Source organism: Pan troglodytes, chromosome 13 (genome assembly GCF_028858775.2).
Source record: "Pan troglodytes isolate AG18354 chromosome 13, NHGRI_mPanTro3-v2.0_pri, whole genome shotgun sequence".
Lineage (NCBI taxonomy): Eukaryota > Metazoa > Chordata > Mammalia > Primates > Hominidae > Pan > Pan troglodytes.
The window spans coordinates 103,151,931-103,170,920 of NC_072411.2; the positions used below are offsets into that span (position 1 = coordinate 103,151,931).

Here is an 18,990-nt window from a genome sequence, read left to right on the forward strand (position 1 = left end):
ACTATATCAGTTGCTGTCTGCCTAGGCTTTCTGTAAACGTGCTGGCTATCATTCAGCCTAAATGTAAAATGAGTCTATCCCTTTAACCTGGGCCGTCACCAGGAATGTAAAGGAACCTAGAATGAGGACCCAGGCAAGAGATGAGAAACTAGGGGACAGATGAGTAGGTACCAGGGATGGTGATGAGACTGAAGCAAGTGGGGAATTTTTATTTTCTTCTCTACTTTTCTCTATTTTCCAGATTTTCTTAGAGCAAAAAGCAGGTAGTGCTTTTTACAGAAAATGAATGCTATATAAAAGTAATTTTAAGAACTTTATATGTCCCTAGTGTTATGTACAGTTTCTGACTTTGAATAGAGCTATCTCCCAAAGGGCCAAGTTTGGCCCTTTAGTTACAATGGAGAATCTGTTGTGTAAACTGAGCAAATACACCTGCCAAGTTGAAATTTAATTTAAGCCAATCTTGTCTAGATGAACTTAAGAGAATGTCTCCTAAATATTTTATTGCAGTAGTGTAGCATGATTGATAGTATGCTATTCTCTTGAATAGATGGGGTTGTTTCTTGAGCCACTTTTTATTCCTTTGATCAAAACCTTGAGGAGAAGGAATGCCTGTTTTCCTGACTGCTGTTGCATGAAGTTAGACATCCAGTTCCTCTAAAGGTGACATCAGATGGTTTAGATACCTAAAAAGAAGTGAGGCTAAGCCATAGGTCTTCTTCGTACTACCTGAAGTTGAGACCTGGTCTCTGAACTCAGTTATTGCTGAAGCATTAAAATCTTACATCTTGCTTAAACTCAGGCAGCTTGACCTGTTCTCATTTTTCTCTATCAAATAAATTGAAGCCTGGTAATAAATTGATGATGAGTTCCAAACATCCCCTTGGTTGGAGACATTGTATTCTCCCCACTCACAATGAGGTCCTGCCAGTTTCCAGAAAGTTTTGCATGGGGGCTTACCCATCCTTTTAGAATCACATTGCAAGTCACTCTAAAGCATTAGCATTGTTATCTCATGTAGCTGCAAAAGCTTCCTTTCACAAGCTCTTCTGGATCCAACAACCAGATTCCAAGTATGGTATCTTAACTACACCACCAGCTCCATCTTGCTTCGTTGTACGTTATGAAGGGATGAGTAAGCGTTACACATGGGCTGCAATGGTCCAATGATGACCAGTCTGTTCAAGACCCAAGAGGGCTGAGATTGGCAGCCCTGGCCATTGTTTACCACAGCCTAATGAAGATGAGTAAAAGCCTATCTATCCCCAAGGACCTCCACATATGACAGTACTCAACTGAGTCTCACATAGGATAGAATAAGATAAAATGCTGGAAGAGAACACAAATAGTGCTACAAAGCAGGAAGAGAGACTTGATTTGGGGATCAAGACAAGCTTATAGAAGAGACATCTTGAGAGATAAGATATAATTTCAGGTACAGACAGAGAGGAGGGAAGGGGCTTTCCAAATGGAGGCAAATGCTTGAGTGAAGTTGCTGGGACAGAAAAATACTGTCCAGGGAACACTGAGATATTTTTGGTTCGGAGTTAGATTATGGGTTGGGCTGAAGTGGGGATGATACTCTTAGTGCTTGAGCTATGTATCAGAAGTTTGTCTATAGTATTATGCACAATTTCTGATTTTGAACAGAGCTATCTCCTGCAGGGCCACTCTTGGCCCGTTAGTTACAGTGGGCAATCCGTTGTGTAAGCTGAGCAAGTATACCTGCCAATGTGAAAATTTAAATTTAGTTAAGGGCACTACATCAACTGATTTAGCTCCCTTGCTCCTGGTGACTTTGCCCATGTTTCTATATCCAATTAGATGATGATTTATGATCTTTTGATTTAGATGCTTTCTCATTTCTGATTCATTCTCATTTTCTGCAGCCTACAAATAAGTGTTAGGAACCAAGGAAGTTATTGGCGATAATGTCTGGTTGGAATTTGTGGGAGCTTCCTTGAGAGTCATGAAAAGTCTGTTCTTAGTCTGTTTTGTGCTGCTATAACAAAATACCCACAACCAGGTAATTTATAAAAAACAGAAATTTATTTCTCACAGTCTGGAGGCTGGGAAGTCCAAGATCAAGGTGCTGACATCTGGTGAGGGCTGCTCCCCGCTTCCAATCTGGTGCCTTGAACACTGCATTCTACAGAGGGGAGGAATGCTGTGTCTTAACATGGCAAAAGGTGGAAGGGCAAAAAAAGAAATAAACTCCCTTTATCAGCCCCCTTTATAAGGGCATCTAATCCCATTCAGGAGGGAGGCGCCTCCAGGGAATGATCACCTCTTAAAGGCCCCACTTCTTAATCCTATCATATTGGCAATACCTGAACTTTGGAGGGGACACATTCAAACCATAGCAGCCTCATCAAATAATTTTATAAAATATGACTTCCAATTTTATGTCATTTTATAACTGGGATCATCTGTTGTTCTGCACGCCAATGGAGGGGGAAGGTGAATTTTGTTATGTTCAAGATGAGTGCACAAAACTTCTGTGAGATGGCCACATTCTACTTTACCCAGAATTGTGCAACCTCTTCTGCTTTTAGAAACTTCTGGATGACACTTTGTTTCATGTTCATATCTCCACTGGGGCTTCCCAGACACCTGAAAGTTCAGGTTTGCATGCTGCTTTCTGCAGCTGGCAAGACAGGTTTCTCCATTGCCGCCCAGTTTGTGGGGTTGCTAAGAAATTACATTTGCATTCACACTGTGGCTCACTGGACATGACATTGCTTTCATGCCATACGATGACCTTGCTTCACTAGAGAAGCAGTAGAAAGAAGGGAATGTTAAGTACGTCTTTGGATGGCTTAGCTGGTCATGCTGCATGCTTTGCTACTGATTACAGGGAACAATATGTGCCTTTGTTACCAGATAGTTTGGGGGCAGCGTTGGTGTTCTGTGAGAAAGGTTGAGAGGCCTGACTAAACTTAACCACATTTGCTGACACCTGGTTAGGGCTAATGTGGGTACCAGGGAAGTGTGTTAAGTGCTTCAATAGAGGTGTTTTGTTTTGTTTTGTTTTTCGAGACGGAGTTTCACTCTTGTTGCCCAGGCTGGAGTGCAGTGGCGCAATCTTAGCTCACTGGCAACCTCCACCTCCCAGGCTCAAGAGATTTTTGTGCCTCAACCCCTCGAGTAGCTGGGATTACAGACATGCAGCACCACGGCCAGCTAGTTTTTGTATTTTTAGTAGAGACAGGGTTTTGCCATGTTGGCCAGGCTGGTCTTGAACTCCTTGCCTCAAGTGATCCGCCCGCCTTGGCCTCCCAAAGTGCTGGGATTACAGGTGTGAGCCACCGCGCCTGGCCAGTTCAGGCATGAACTTTAGAAAGTTCACTTAGATGGAAGGTAGATTTGGAGAGGGTAAGGTCTAAAGCAGGGGGAACAGAATGGCTAGGGGAATGAGTTTGGATGAGAGACGGATGGTAGGCACCAGCATTTAAGGGGCAGGTGCAGAAAGAGTATGCTGAGGCGTAGAAGAAAGTTAGAGAAGGGTCTGTGTAGAATAAAGTGGTGTGAGCTCAGCCAAGGGAGAAGAGTTTCAAGGAGGGATGAATTAGCAGTGTCAGCTGGAGTTGAGCAGTCAGATGAAAGAGGACTTCGAAGTTTTTGGATGTGGCAACCAGGAGGTCACCAGGGCCTCAACAAGAGCTGTGTCATCAGGGCTGGGATACTAGCAGGGGCAAACGAGGCACTGGCTTCAGGACAACATGTGAGGGGGTGCTCAAAAAGTCAGTCATCAAGATAGATAATATTTTAATGCAATATTTTAAAAAACAGACATAAATGCAAAAAATCTATGATGAACAAAATACCAACATTTTAAATAAAGACAGCGTCAGTATTGCTGATTGTCCCTTTTGCCTCAGATTCCAGTATGGCTCAGGACTGAGTGTGGCTGTGTAGAGGAGATGGTGGTGAGGGGATCCAGGTGGAGGCATGTTGAGAAGTGAATTGTGGTTGAAGAAACTGAAGCACTGAGTACAGACTATTCCTTCATGAGGTCCCAGCTTTATGTGAAAGGGAATAAAGTGAAAGGATGGTCGGTCTAGGGGACCCTCAGGCTTTTTTGAGTGTTTGGCTTTATTTTTTAAGATGGAAGAGACTTGCACATGTTTACAAGCTGGGAGGAGCCGTCTCTGGAGGTAGAGAGGATGAAGAGAGTAGACATAGGGGATTAGTAGAGACAGGAGGGCATGCAGGGAGGCTTAGCCCTAGGCAAGCAGAGGGACAGGAGGGACCAGCTGGGGCAGTGGAAAGGTGGAAGGTGGCAGGAGTTTGTGCCTGATACATGGATGAGAAATGGCACTGGGGGTGGTGTTGGGATGGAAGAGAGTTGTGGAGTGTTGGAGGTTTCCCATACTCCTTGAAGGGTGTGGGAAAGGAGCTGAACAGAGTCTTCCTGTAAATGAAACTGTTGAGCAGCCGTAGGGGCCCAGCTCAGGAAACCACCAGGGTGTGGTGGTAAGTAGTTTTCAGATTGTGTTATCTCTTCTCCCTTCCTTCGGAACTTGCTACTGGAGGTGTAGGAGTGGTAGAAGCTTCCTCATTAAGGCAGGGGTGCTGGAGTGATCAACCATCCCTGTTTGCCTGGGACTGAGGGGTTTCCTGGGACTCGGTCACCCTAGATGTTGCAGGGCTGGCAGTCAGGAGGGAAAAAGGCCAGATAATTGAAAATGCTGGCCAGAGTTTGTAGCATGCGCTGTCTGATTGTTGTACCTGAGCGAGTTAGAGAAAACGCCACACTTTGAGATGAATTAAGAGTCCGTTTATTTAGCCGGCGGCCAAGAGACGGCTAACGCTCAAAGTTCTCTCAGCCTCGAAGAAGGGGCTAGATTTTCTTTTATACTTTGGTTTAGAAAGGGGAGGGGGGGTCTAGTTAAAACAATTTTACAGAAGTAAAGTAGGCAAAAAAGTTAAAAGGATAAATGGTTACAGGAAAGTAAACAGTTCCAGGTGCAGGGGCTTTAAGACTATTACAAGGTGATAGACGCGGGGCTTTGGGCGTTATCAATCTGACGAATTCCTGGGAACTGCGGATATTGCTGGCCACAGTATCTTATCAGTTAATTGCATTCTTGGATGTGCTGGGAGTCAGCTTGCACAAGTTAAGTCCTTGCGGAAGGGCTGCCAGTGAAACAGCCAAGATGGAGTCTGTCTGGCTCTCTTAGCTAAGGGAGAGTCAATTCAGGTGAAAACAAGGCTAAGTGATTAAAGGAAAGGGAGAGTCTAAAAACAGCGTTAGTAAAAACAAGGTTGGGCTTTACATGATCACTGGGTCTCCACTGTCAGAGGGTCTTTGAGCTCAGTTCTAGTGGCAGTCTCCTGATCCTCACTTCCCTGGCTGAGGCAAGGTTGTTGCAGCAGCCCCAGGAGTCTTTGTTAGAATCCCACCCCAGAGCTCCTTCCTCCAGTCCTCTCAGCAGTTTTGTTAGTTCCAGTATTAAGTGTAATTTCTACAAAAAATGCCTGGAGTATTTCTGTTTCCAGAACCGGATGCTCCTGTTAGCTAGTGTGTGAAAGATAACTCTGACTTGCCTAAGCTTTGTTGACGTTTTGAATAATAATTGGCGATAGTCTCTTGACTTCTGCAAGAGAAATGAAACAGAAATTGGTCTCAAGTTTTAGTTGCCCTTGTGAAGGTCAGGGACAGTTTGTACCAGGGTGTGGGTGTGGAAAAGAAGGGGAGATATAGTCATTAAATTAGAATATGCCTGTGAGGGGAGTTAAGGGGAATTCCTTTAAAATTCTAGAAAACACACACAGGTGCCAATTTTGTCTGGCTAGGGAAAGTAAACTGCTGAAAACACTGGGGGGAGAAATGAAACTAATGGTATCTTGATCAGTCAGGAGGATTGGGTATTTGAAAGCAGGGAAGAAAAATAATTGGACTTGGATATTCCTTTGCCCCTTCATCTGAGTAAGGTGAAAGCAAGTGACTCTTCAGAAGAGGTGAATGGGACACTGAGTCCAGCAGCTCAGGCAGGGTGGAGTTGGTAACTGATGGGCACAAGTCCTTTTACTGGGCTCTAAAGAACTCATTCATCTGGGTGTGGTGGCTTACACCTGTAATCTCAGCATTTCGGAAGGCTGAGGTAGGAGAATCACTTGAGCCCAGGAGTTTGAGACCAGCCTGAGAAACACAGTGGGACCCTTTCCCTACAAAAAACTGAAGACCTTATGAGCTTCCCTAGCCTAAGAGTAATTTTTATGTTCATTTCTTGGCTTGGGCTTAAACCCCAACAAAGTGGTGATTATTCGGACCCCAGCCCTACCTCTCCCTAGTATGCTCTCCTTTCTCAAGTGTTCACCACCTCTAGCCACAGTGAACTGCCTCCAGCATACACACACGCTGATATTTTGTTGCATCTGAGTGGGCTGGCTCCACACGGGATCTGTAGTTTCCTTTTGATATTTTCTTTCAATGTGCCAGATGCTACCACTGAGTAATCTATATTTTGTTGCCAAACTCTACCCCCGTTAGCACAGAGGGAAGACAGTATGCCAGTGCTCTTGCTGAGTGTGCGTGACTGGCAGAAAGCAGTCATGGGTGTGATGGTTGGAAGAAACAAACTGAGCAGATCATGTTTTTTAAAATGATTATCTCATTTTGTTAACTCTTGGTGGCATTGTTATATTGTTGATACTTATGAATTATAAAAGTTAGATGACTGTAAAAAAATAGAGAATTAAGCATTTCATTTCTAGTAGTTCTGTTTGGTTCTTTTTCAAATATGTCAGTGAATTTGTATAATATCTCATTTCTTAGTCTTGTGTTTAATGATTTTATTTTTGTGTTTTTATAATTCCTTCTACTGCATATACTTTATAGTTTAATTTATAATAACAACTGTTGACAAAATTGTGACTATTAATGAATACAGTAGAAAAGAACTTGGCCTCCTTTTCATGGAAGCTGATGATGAGATTAAAGCACTGTTGGCCTGCGAGTGGAGTATAGATTTGGGCTGTCCAGAACACATAAAATTTGTATTTATCTTTCTGATAAAAAAAAGTAAAATAGTCTGAGTGCCAATTTTTCCACTTTCATTGAGCACATTTAATTTTAGTAAATTTAACTTAGCAAATTTAATTTCTCCAGTTATTTACAAATAATCATATTTAAGTGAAGTTTGGATGAATGGGCAAGCCCATTTCAAATTTCTAACCTAATTTTTCCCCTTGTTTTCATATAAAATTTTTCTATTTATGTGTTTTTATTTTAAGATAGCTCAAATCTTTTGTGGACTGATACTGTATGTATATAAATAAATGGATTCAGTGCTTCTTTCACAAAATACATCTAGATAAATATATAAATATACTTGAACACAAATACAAAGCAACCATTGGCAATTTAGAGTTGGGTTGTGTTTCCACTTATTTTTTGTTAATAAATTTGATTTTAACCTGAAATATTGTTTTGTAGGAACAGATAAAGAACACAAGAGGTGATTTAACATAAGTTTTAGCTGTGAAACTTAGAGTAGATAGGTTAGCAACTTAAATTTTGAAAGAAAATAGGATGAGTTTCAATGGAAGAAGTTAAGAACACACCCATTGCATGAGCTCCTTACCCCTCCTACCCGGCCCCCTCCCAGGAGTGAGATCTTTCCCCAGATCCTCTGTAACTTCCTGATGTTCCACTGAGAACATCAGAAGCACTGATGGCAATTGCTGCCATGTAGCAGTGCATTGAGAGTCAGGGCCTCTGGCACCTCCATGGGGCTCAGGGTCTGAAGACGTGATCCAAACCTGACAACTTGGTGGCAGGTTCTGTGAGCATTCATGATGAAGCTGTGAAAAGGGCTTGGGGTCTAGGAGGATGGCAGCAGAGGTTTCTGCCCTCAGGTGTGAGTGAGGGGCTTTTGAAGTAGGAGAGCAACTAGAAAAAAGGAGTGGCACAGGGACAGAAACTTCTTTTCTCCATTGTTTGTTCAAGGCCACGTGGGTGGAGTCATTGAGGTGGAGGTTTAACTCTGTGACACAAGTTTCCCTGATTTAGTCAGGCTGTCTGTCATTGGGCTTTTCCCACTTCCTTCTACTACGTACTTCTTCCCTATTCCTCCTACTGAGGCCATTAAACCCTTAGTTGTAATTTTCCCTGAACATGCTTTACATTCTGATGAATTCTGAAAAAGAATGTGGGGTTTCCTTGCAGATGAGTTCATCTGTTGTTTCATTTCCTTTACAATGTAGGTTTTCTTCTCTGTCTTTTTGGATTAGTCTGTTTTTGGTTCTGTCTACCAAGGATCCCTTTCTTTAGACTTCTATAGATCCCTTTCTATAGAACTTAATCTACTTAGGTCAGGGAGACCACCCAGAAAGAAAGAGCCCATACTTTCAATCTTAGGCATAAGTTAGCTTGATAAGATTTTCAGAAAAATTCCCTTTTAACCACAGAACTCCCCCACTGGAAAGGATTCTGAAAGAAATGAAGTCAGCCCTCAGAAATGAAGTTGACTGCCTGCTGGCTTTCTGTTGACTGGCCCGGAGCTGTACTGCAAGACCCTTGTGAGCTTCCCTAGTCTAACAGTAGGATGTCTGCTGAAGTCATCCATCAGGTTGAAGAAGCACTTGATACAGATGAGAAGGAGATGCTGCTCTTTTTGTGCCGGGATGTTGCTATAGATGTGGTTCCACCTAATGTCAGGGACCTTCTGGATATTTTACGGGAAAGAGGTAAGCTGTCTGTCGGGGACTTGGCTGAACTGCTCTACAGAGTGAGGCGATTTGACCTGCTCAAACGTATCTTGAAGATGGACAGAAAAGCTGTGGAGACCCACCTGCTCAGGAACCCTCACCTTGTTTCGGACTATAGGTAATTCATCAACTCTTCCTGAGGCTGGGTGGGTGGGAGGGAGTGAAGTGTCTCAGACTCTACTGAATGGCAGAAACGAGGATAATAAGAAGTGCAGCCACTTTACTGTCTCTGCCCACTTATCCAACTGCCAGATGATGTCACTTCATTCCTGTGAGCCCTTTAAATTCTTGAAACTTGTTTTCTTGCTTTCTTTTTCTTTCTTTCTTTCTTTTTTTTTTTTTTTGAGACAGAGTCTCACCCTGTTGCCCAGGCTGGAGTGCAGTGGCGTGATCTTGGCTCACTGCAACCTCCACCTTCTGGGTTCAAGCGATTCTCCTGCCTCAGCCTCCCAAGTAGTTGGGACTACAGGCGTGCGCCACCATGCCTGGCTAATTTTTTTTTTTGTATTTTTAGTGGAGACGGGGTTTCACCATGTTGGCCAGGCTGGTCTTGAACTCCTGACCTCAAGTGATCCACCTGCCTTGGCTTCCCAAAATGCTGGGATAACAGGCGTGAGCCATTGCCTCCAGCTGAAACATGCTTTCTCAAAGGAATTGGGATCATATGCAGGTAGAAGGGACAGCTGGTATGTGTTTGCCTGAAGGATAGAATGACAAGACGTGAAGAAAGATAGGAATGACTAAGAGCTAGTCATTCTTGCCAGCCTCTGACAGTGTGAGATCTGCAGCAGTGTTTACTAGTTCATTTTCTGTGAAGTCAGTCCTTGATAATTTGTGGTACAAAGAAAGGAAATAACAAGTCTGACAGTAATCTTCCTACCTTTGTAGAAACTCCATCATCCCTTCTGAATCCCTGTTGGCCCTACCCCTGCTGAGGAAGTTTATCAGGGTGGGCTCCCTTCCTGCACTTCCTGCGCTTGGAGACATTGGAGAGCCCAAATTGAAAATCTCTTCAGTTAACCACATCTAAGTCCCTTCAGTCCAAAGAGGAAATGGCCACTGGAGTCTGCTTTAGTTCCCACAAGCTTTGGGTTGCTCCTTCCTCCTGTTCACATGTTAATGTCTTTAGAGGTTCAGAGGGGCATGGAAGCTACTGAGAGACTGAGTTCCTGGGGAAAGGAAGATAACTTGTAACCTTAAGTTGGTGTTTTCTTTTTTTTTTTTTTGAGACAAAGTCTCGCTCTGCAGCCCAGGCTGGAGTGCAGTGGTGCGATCTTGGCTCACTGTAACCTCTGCCTCTGGGTTCAAGTGATTCTCCTGCCTTAGCCTCCTGAGTAGCTGGGATTACAGGCACGCACCACTATGTCTGGCTAATTATTGTATTTTTACTAGAAACAGGGTTTTGCCATGTTGGCCAGGCTGGTCTTGAACTCTCAGCCTCAAGTGATCTGCCCTCCTTGGCCTCTTAAAGTGCTGGGATTATAGGTGTGAGCCACCATGCCCAGCCAGTGTTTTTTCTCTCCACCACCAGCTTTTTATTATGTTGATAATGTGTATTTGGAGATGATAATTATTATCAAGAACTATACTAAAGAGAGCTGAAAGCAGTGTGGGCTTTGGAAAGTATATGAGATTTGAACTTGGAAAGCCTGTTTTTTTGGTTTTTGTTTTTTTGTTTGTTTGTTTGTTTTTGAGACAGGGTCTTGCTCTGTCATCCAGGCTGGAGTGCAGTGGCATGATCATAGCTCATTGTAGCTGGAAGACCTGTTTCAAGCCTCAGATCTACCAATTATGGGCCAGGCAGGCTGGGCCAATCACTAACCTTGTTGGGCCTCTGTTTTCCTACTTGTAAAGCGAAAAATAATAATACCCGACTTTACAAGGTTGTTGTGAGCATCAGTTGTAATAATTTACTATGTGAAGTACTTTTTAAACTGTGAAGCACTCTACAGAGAGAAGGGATTATTATCATTGTTATTATTATTATTTTTTTAATCTTCCACCTATTCAGCCATCAGTTTTAATGTCAGTAATCTTCAGACTTTCCGGGAGGCACCAACTGAGTTTCAGTGAATAGGGCAATCTCTCCATTTCCCATTTCCTTGCTATGATGAGTGGAGATTCTTCAGGCCCTCTGGGAAGGGTGGGGGGGGCAGTTGAAGAGGAGTGCTAGATTTATTTATTCATCTGGTGAGTGGGCTTCATTGTGTTTTGGCATGTGCTAAGTGTTTTGGTAAGCTCTAGGACAAAATGAAAAGTCTGCCATCCTCAAGAATCTGAGAGCCTAACTGGGAAAATGGCCTTGATGACAATGTCATGGTAACAATACTAACCACAGGGTGTCCTTAGGAGCCCCAGAAAAGTGTGGTTGTTGGTTCTCAAAGTCTATTTCCTAGGGGGAAAAAAAAAAAAAAATATATATATATATATATATATGTATGTATATATATGTATAGTGTTAGCTCCAGCCACCAGTGAGTCAGGAGAGGCTTTCTAGGCAAAGACATCTAAGTTCAGAATCCTTGTGATCCAGATGCCTGTACCCTTTGAGTTCAGAGGTGGACCAGGATATCTCAGGTATTTCTTTCCTTTAGCATCTTGCAATTCAAAATATGGTCCTTGAATCAACATCACCTGAGAGCTTGTTAAACAGAGAAGGCTACTTCAAATTCTATTTCTGTCTTTTATGTTAGTCATTTGGGTTCTTAAGTCATTTCACTGTAACCTCTGGGGGAGCTAGGGGATTCTTTAAGGAAGTTTCCATTCTCTGAGTTGTTTTCAGAAACTGTTAGTTGGCAAAGGATGTACCATTTCCTATTAAACGGGCAAGGACAAGTTCCCTTTTTTGAGGTCCCTTAAGATCTCTTCCTGGGGTGATCTAGGCTTGCTGTTTTATGAGGGAGGGACACATTTACACAGGGGCAAGAACTAGTCTTTTAATCCATTGTTGCATAGGGGAGGCGTGGGCACTTGGAGTTGTCTTAGGACTGATGTCTGAATTAACTAAATGAACTTGTCTGGTTTGCAGAGTGCTGATGGCAGAGATTGGTGAGGATTTGGATAAATCTGATGTGTCCTCATTAATTTTCCTCATGAAGGATTACATGGGCCGAGGCAAGATAAGCAAGGAGAAGGTGAGTTTTCTTCTTTTGGTTCATGGTCCCAGGAGCCTATCAGAAGTGGGAGCTACTCTTTGATACAGAGAGAGGGAAGCAGGCAGTCTGCCGCCACTATAGTGGGAGTCAGACATCTCAGGTGGCTTTTAAACAACATGAATGGGAAGATAATTGGTTTATGAATTGAAGAAATAGGATTATAACATCTTCTGGTGTGGTCTTGGATGTTTCTTTCATCCTTGGATTTTATCCTTGTTTCTGTAAAATTCATAGGTCTGGCTCATATGTGTTTCCCTCCCTGGTTTGATGGGGGTGTGGGGAAGACATCCCATCTGCTTGCGCTGGGTGGAAACAGGAAGGAGGTGCTAGTCCACTACAGTATCGCTCTCCTACTGCCATCTATTTCTCCTCAGCTGACTCAAGGTCATTGTGGGGTCTAGGCTACATGTAGGAGTGGGGTGGGGGGAGGTTCTTGTGACTGGTGTATCTGGGAAATGGTAAAAGTAGAGATTTAGAGTTGAAAACCAGGAGGCCGGGCGCAGTGGCTCATGCCTGTAATCCCAGCACTTTGGGGGGCCAAGGTGGGTGGATCACGAGGTCAGGAGATCGAGACCAACCTGGCTAACACGGTGAAACCCTATCTCTACTAAAAATACAAAAAAAGTAGCCGGGTGTGGTGGCAGGCGCCTGTAGTCCCAGTTACTCGGGAGGCTGAGGCAAGAGAATGGTGTGAAGCTGGGAGGCAGAGCTTGCGGTGAGCTGAGATGGCACCACTGCACTCCAGCCTGGGTGACAGCAAGACTCCATCTCAAAAAAAAAAAAAAAAAAAAAAGGAAGAAAAGAAGACCAGGTAGTGGTGAAGATCTCAGGGATGTCATGATTGCTAGAAAAATATTTAAAATCCATGGCCAGGCACGGTGGCTCACGCCTGTAATCCTAGCACTTTGGGAGACTGAGGTGGGCAGATCACCTGAGGTCAAGAGTTTGAGACCAACCTGGCCAACCTGGTGAAACTCCGTCTCTACTAAAAATACAAAAAATTAGCTGGGCGTGGTGGTAGGCACCTATAATCCCAGCTACAGGAGGTGGAGGCAGGAGAATCACTTGAACCCAGGAGGCGGAGGTTGCAGTGAGCCGAGATTGCACCATTGCACTCCAGCCTGGGCAACAGAGCAAGACTCTGTCTCAAAAAAAAAAAATTTTTTTTAACTCCAGTTGGCCTAGCACAATGGCTCATGGGCACAGTGGCTCATGCCTGTAATCCCAGCACTTTGGGAGGCTGAGCCGGGCAGATCACTTGAGGTCAGGAGTTCAAGACCAGCCTGGCCAACATGGCAAAACCCCATCTCTACTAAAAGTACAAAAATTAGCTGGGCATAGTGGTGGGCGCCTGTAATCCCAGCTACTTGGGAGGCTGAGGCAGGAGAATTGCTAGAACCCGGGAGGCAGAGGTTGCAGTAAGCCAAGATTGTGCTATTGCACTCCAGCCTGGGCTACAGAGCCAGACTCCATCTCAAAAATAAAATAAAATAAAATAAAATAAAACAAAATAAAATAAAATAAAATAAAACAACATTCCAGTTGGCCCTACATGGTACTGTTGACCTAAGGATAGGCCAGGAAATGTTTGAGAACCTATTTTTTCTAAAATATGACAATAGGTCCTCAAAATAGGCAGGCCAGTGCTTGCCTGTAACGATTCAGATAAGTCATTGCTTGAGAATTTCCTCATGTTCCTAATGATTATAGTTTTGTTTCTTAAGTCCCATCAAATGCAAAATGGGAAGGAAAATGAAACTAGAACTCCCTTTTTGGTTTCTCCTAGTAATTGTCTCTCCCAGCCATTTATATATATCTAAATTATGATTATTATTTTCAAAAATAAAGATAGCACTTCAGTAACTAAATGTTAAATGCAAAGGAAATAGATCCCAAAGCAATGCCTGTTTCTGAAATATCGTTTGTTCATAATCACTGTGGCCCAAGGTAAATGAATAGCAGAATACTCAAACCTTGTTGTAATTTCACTTTTTTATAACCCCCTGTTTCAGAACGTCAGAATGAGTTGGAAGGCCCAACATTGATTCAAATATTTTGGGAACTTTAAAACTATAACATGTGATTTTTCTCATAAAGTCTTTCCCCAGCTACCTTTCTTCTCCTTTTTCAGAGAAGCCCTTAGAGTTTTTCACTATGACACCAGCCTGGCCTTTTGGAAAATAATAAACTTAGGAGGATTGTCTTTTCAGCCCTGCTCTTTCACGGTCCTTCTCAATGACACAACATGGCACACGTGTCTGTCTGCAACCAAGGAGCAGATTGATGACCAAAAGACTTACCACCACCTCTGTTCTGAGTAAAAATCAGGAGTCTGAGTTGCTCATGACAGAGATGTCTGGTTTAAGATCACTGAAGGTCACTGAAAGGGCTCATCTTGTCACATTTTCTTACTGCTATAAATCACATGGACTGAGGTTTGCATTTGGGGCTTATTAGTCAGCTCTATTTTTTTTTTTTTTTTGAGACAGGGTCTCGCTCTGCTGCCCAGGCTGGAGTGCCGTGGCGCAATCACTGCTCACTACAGCCTTGACCTCTGAGTTCAAGTGATCCTCCACCTCTGCCTCCTGAGTAGCTGGGACCACAGGTGTGTGCCAACACACTCAGCTTATTTTTTTTATTTTTTGTAGAGATGGGGGTCTCACTATTTTGCTCAGGCTGGTCTCAAACTCTTGGGCTCAAGCAGTCTTCCCGCCTCAGCCTCCCAAAGTGCTGGGATTACAGGTATGAACTTCTGCACCTGGCCTAGCTAGCTCTATTGACATTTGTTTTTTGTTGGTGGTTCTCTTAGAGTTTCTTGGACCTTGTGGTTGAGTTGGAGAAACTAAATCTGGTTGCCCCAGATCAACTGGATTTATTAGAAAAATGCCTAAAGAACATCCACAGAATAGACCTGAAGACAAAAATCCAGAAGTACAAGCAGTCTGGTAAGAATTTTGGCCTCTCAGTGGTCTAGAGGAAGTACTCTGTGCATGGGGGTGGGCATCATGACTGATAAATATTCATTTGTTGGATAGGTGGATGGAATGGAACCCGGATGACCAAAGCCTCCTTTAGCTTGTGGCTAGAAATCACGTCCCTTTATATTCTTCATATCCCAGATCTGCCAACTCCATTGCCCTGTATATTCATGATCTCTGCAAAATGCTGCCAAGCAGTTCTTAACATTTCAGTCTTCAAGAAAGAATCTGGGATCTGCACAGGCTGGCAGAGCTATGAACATTCAGGGGTTTTGCATGTATGCTGAACCCTACTGCCTTGCTCTGGTATTTGGCCTCACAACCACTATCCAACTTCGGGTGATGTCATTTGGGTCTCATACCTTCCTTGCATGTGTCCCAAGTTTCACAAAACCTCCTTATGGAAAAGAGCACATTTGATTTCTTCCTTGATAAAAGGGACCAGATTCACATTGGCCTTCTGCTTTACTTGGATTCCTCATTGTCTTTTAGACTCAGCCTCAGCTTGGGCTTTGTTAGCAAGTTCACTGCCACCATAGCATCACAGCCTAAAGGGCATGGCTGAGACTCATTGATCTATAGAGCACTCTTTTACCCCAACATACTCTAAATGACTGATCAAAGATCAAAAACAGAAGTAGCATTTATACTCCATTCTTGTTTTTTGTTTTTTGAGACCTGCTTGATTTATTCCGATTATTTAACACACAGGGACGCAACAGTGATCCCAAAGTGTGTAAAGTTAAAGCCTTCAACTGCAGCTGAGGAGAGGGCAGGAATGGTACACGTGGGGACGGTGGTGAGTCAGGAATGACAGGCAGGCAGCCATGACCAGGGCAGCCTCCTCCCCAGGGCCAGGGACTGGGAAGTGGCCTGAGGAGCAGGACCCAAGGGTAGCCCAGAGCTGGGGAAGGGGGCAGAGTCCTCCCCTTGGCCTAGGTCTGGAGCTCAGAAGTGCCACATGCCTGAGGGGGCAGTGGCCTGGGAAGGGCCAGAGGCAGGGCCAGGAGAGCACCATTTCCTGGGGGGCTGGGGACAGGGAGGTGCCCTATAGGAGAAGCCAGGAGGGGCCGTCTGTCCCTGAGGTGGGGGCTGGGCTGGAGCAGGCTGCAGCAAGAAAGACCTGAGGCAGGCGCAGGGCCTGAGAGCCCAGCTGCCTGGGTTCAGGGGGGCTCCCAGGGCAGCCTGGCCCAGGGAGCAGTCCTGACTCTGCAGGGGATGCCCAGTGAGGGGGGCTGCAGACCCCTCAGAGCCTCCCCTCCTCTCTCCCTGGAAAGGAGCTGGGGAACCCATAGTGCAAATCTGTGGACCACTCAGTTATGGAGGGAGGCTGTGCCCGAAGGTGGACACTGGGGTGCACTCCCTCCACCACCTCGCCCTGCACCGCTGTCCTCAGTACAGCCACTTCTCGTAAGAGCGCAGGCCATGGATGCCACCGTCGATCTGGGCTGACATGGTCTGCTTCTGAAACTTGAGCTCCCCTGAGTACATCATGGACCGAAGGACAGACAGGCTGTGGGCCCCGATATCCTGGCAGCCATGCTGGATGCCCACTATGAGGTAGGGCACGAACTTCTGAATGGACCCTTTGTCCTGGATGGAGCCCAAGACATCCTGCGTGATCTTCGCCTTATCCCCGTTGTTGAAGTATTGTTTCTGGCTGCTGCTGCTTTTCTCCATGGCATCCAGTGAGCCCATGCCCTGGTACTTCTTCAGCTGCATTCCGTCTGAGAAGAAGTACTCGCCGGGGGCCTCCATGGTGGCGGCCAGCAGGGAGCCCATCATCACTGTGGAGGCTCCTAGGGCCAGGGCCTTGATCACATGCCCCACGGTCTGGATGCCGCCATCGGCTATGATGGGCACACCAAAGTTCTGGGTATGCTTGGCCACCTTGTACACAGCAGTGCCCTGGAGCCGACTGCAGGCTATCACTTCCTGGTTGATGTAGATGGAGCCGCGCAGTCCATGCCCCTGCCCAGCCCATCCACACCAGCGTCAATCAGGTTATTGGCCTGGGCTGCTGTCACCACGTTCCCCCCAATCACCTGGAGGTGGGGTTACTTTTGTTTGATGTAATGCACCGTGGCGATCTGATACACCGAGTTCCCTTGGGGACGAGTCCAAGCCTATGACATCGACGCCCACCTGGGTGAGCAGGTCCAGGCGGTATTTGTCATCCTCATGGGTACCCGCAGCTGCTCGTGGGAATCCTTGGAGGCCACAGGGTAGTCTTGGTTCTTCAGCGTGGTGCAGGTGATAATGGCCACCAGCTCATCGCGATCATTGACGATAGGCAGCTTCCTTTCTTGCTAAGCTGCAGGATCTCATTTGCCTCTTTCAACCTCACACTGCTGGAGCCACCACTAGCTTGATCCTTGGCATCATCACCTCACTGAGGAGGGTGGTGTGGTCCTTCTGAGCAAGAAAGTTGATGTCTCGGGAGGTGACGATGCCCACCAGCTTGCTGCCCATGGTGCCCGTCTCAGTGATGGGGATGCCAGAGAAGCCATGATGCATCTTGGCCTCCAGCACATCACCCACAGTGTGCAAGGGGCTCAGCACCACGGGGTGTGTGATAAAGCCCGGTTCAAACTTCTTGACCTTCTGCACCTCACTGGCCTGGAACTCTGGGGTGCAGTTGTGGTGAATGAAACCAGTACCTCCCATCAGAGCCATCACGATGGCCAGGTCGGCCTCTGTCACAGTGTCCATGGGGGAGGAGATCAGCGGCGTCTTCAGTGTGACCATTGGGTCAGGGCTGAGGTCAGGTCCACCTCATCAGCTATGAAGTCTATGAATCCTGGGAGAATCAAGAAGTCGTTGTAGGTGAGTCCCTCGTCGCTGGCGAAGAGCTGCTGCGCGGTGTGGGGAAAAGAAAGAGAGATCAGATTGTTACTGTGTCTTTGTAGAAAGAAGTAGACATAGGAGACTCCATTTTGTTCTGTACTAAGAAACATTCTTCTGCCTTGAGATGCTGTTAATCTGTAACCTTACCCCCAACCCTGTGCTCCCTGAAACATGTGCTGTGTCAACTCAGGGTTAAGTGGATTAAGGGCTGTGCAAGATGTGCTTTGTTAAACAAATGCTTGAAGGCAGCATGCTCGTTAAGAGTCATCACCACTCCCTAATCTCAAGTACCCAGGGACATAAACACTGCGGAAGGCCGCAGGGACCTCTGCCTAGGAAAGCCAGGTATTGTCCAAGGTTTCTCCCCATGTGATAGTCTGAAATATGGCCTCATGGGAAGGGAAAGACCTGACCGTCCCCCAGCCCGACACCCATAAAGTGTCTGTGCTGAGGAGGATTAGTAAAAGAGGAAGGAACGCCTCTTTGCAGTTGAGACAAGAGGAAGGCATTCTGTCTCCTGCCAGTCCCTGGGCAATGGAATGTCTCCGTATAAAACCCGATTGTATGTTCCATCTGCTGAGATAGGGGAAAACCGCCTTAGGGCTGGAGGTGGGACATGCGGGCAGCACTACTGCTCTTTAAGTCATTGAGATGTTTATGTGTATGCATATCTGAAGCACAGCACTTAATTCTTTACCTTGTTCTTGATGCAGAGACCTTTGTTCACGTGTTTATCTGCTGACCTTCTCTCCACTATTATCCTATGACCCTGCCACATCCCCCTCTCCGAGAAACACCTAAAAATGATCAATAAATACTAAGGGAACTAAGAGGCCGGCGGTATCCTCCGTATGCTGAACGCCGGTCTCCTGGGCCCCCTTTTTTCTTTCTCTATACTTTGCCTCTGTGTCTTTCTTTTCCAAGTCTCTCATTCCACCTAACGAGAAAAACCCACAGGTGTGGAGGGGCAACCCACCCCTTCAGCGCGGTGAACCCGGCCTCGACCACGTAGCCGGTGCCGCTGCTGATAGGTAGTCCCTCATGCTGCCGCGAGACCCCGCGACCCGACATAAACGCTGCAGCTGCTGCGACGCGGAGGCCGCGCCGCTGACACGCTGCAGCCAGGCGCCGGGTGGGCTGGGTGGGCCGGGTGGGCCGGGGGCGGGGGCTGCGGCTGCGGCAGCGGCGGGGCGGGCCAGGGCGCCCTATACTCCATTCTTAATGATGTTTGGTCGAAGAGTCATCTGAAATTTTGAATTCAGTAAGGTGGCTGGAAAGTTTAGGGTATTTTGAAA

General features: G+C 45.7%; 1 protein-coding gene and 1 pseudogene across 23 annotated transcripts in view; one reads left to right on the top strand and one right to left on the bottom strand.

The window, feature by feature from the left end:
- The window catches only part of CFLAR (CASP8 and FADD like apoptosis regulator), a 48,462-nt gene that overhangs the window by 5,432 nt on the left and 24,040 nt on the right, over positions 1 to 18,990 (top strand). For 15 of the 23 annotated variants that reach the window (XM_003949939.6, XM_054679207.2, XM_054679201.2 and 12 more), the window contains exons 2-4: positions 8,416 to 8,833; positions 11,744 to 11,849; positions 14,680 to 14,815. In XM_003949939.6, the coding sequence (XP_003949988.1) occupies positions 8,553 to 8,833; positions 11,744 to 11,849; positions 14,680 to 14,815 (523 nt within the window). In that variant the 5' untranslated portion in view covers positions 8,416 to 8,552. Of the gene's footprint in view, positions 1 to 8,015; positions 8,208 to 8,415; positions 8,834 to 11,743; positions 11,850 to 14,679; positions 14,816 to 14,905; positions 15,301 to 17,535; positions 17,675 to 18,990 lie in introns of those variants that run through there. The other 8 variants (XM_063791523.1, XM_063791522.1, XM_063791525.1 and 5 more) reach the window with 4 other exon arrangements.
- Positions 16,218 to 18,584, bottom strand: LOC100611177 (inosine-5'-monophosphate dehydrogenase 1-like; annotated as a pseudogene).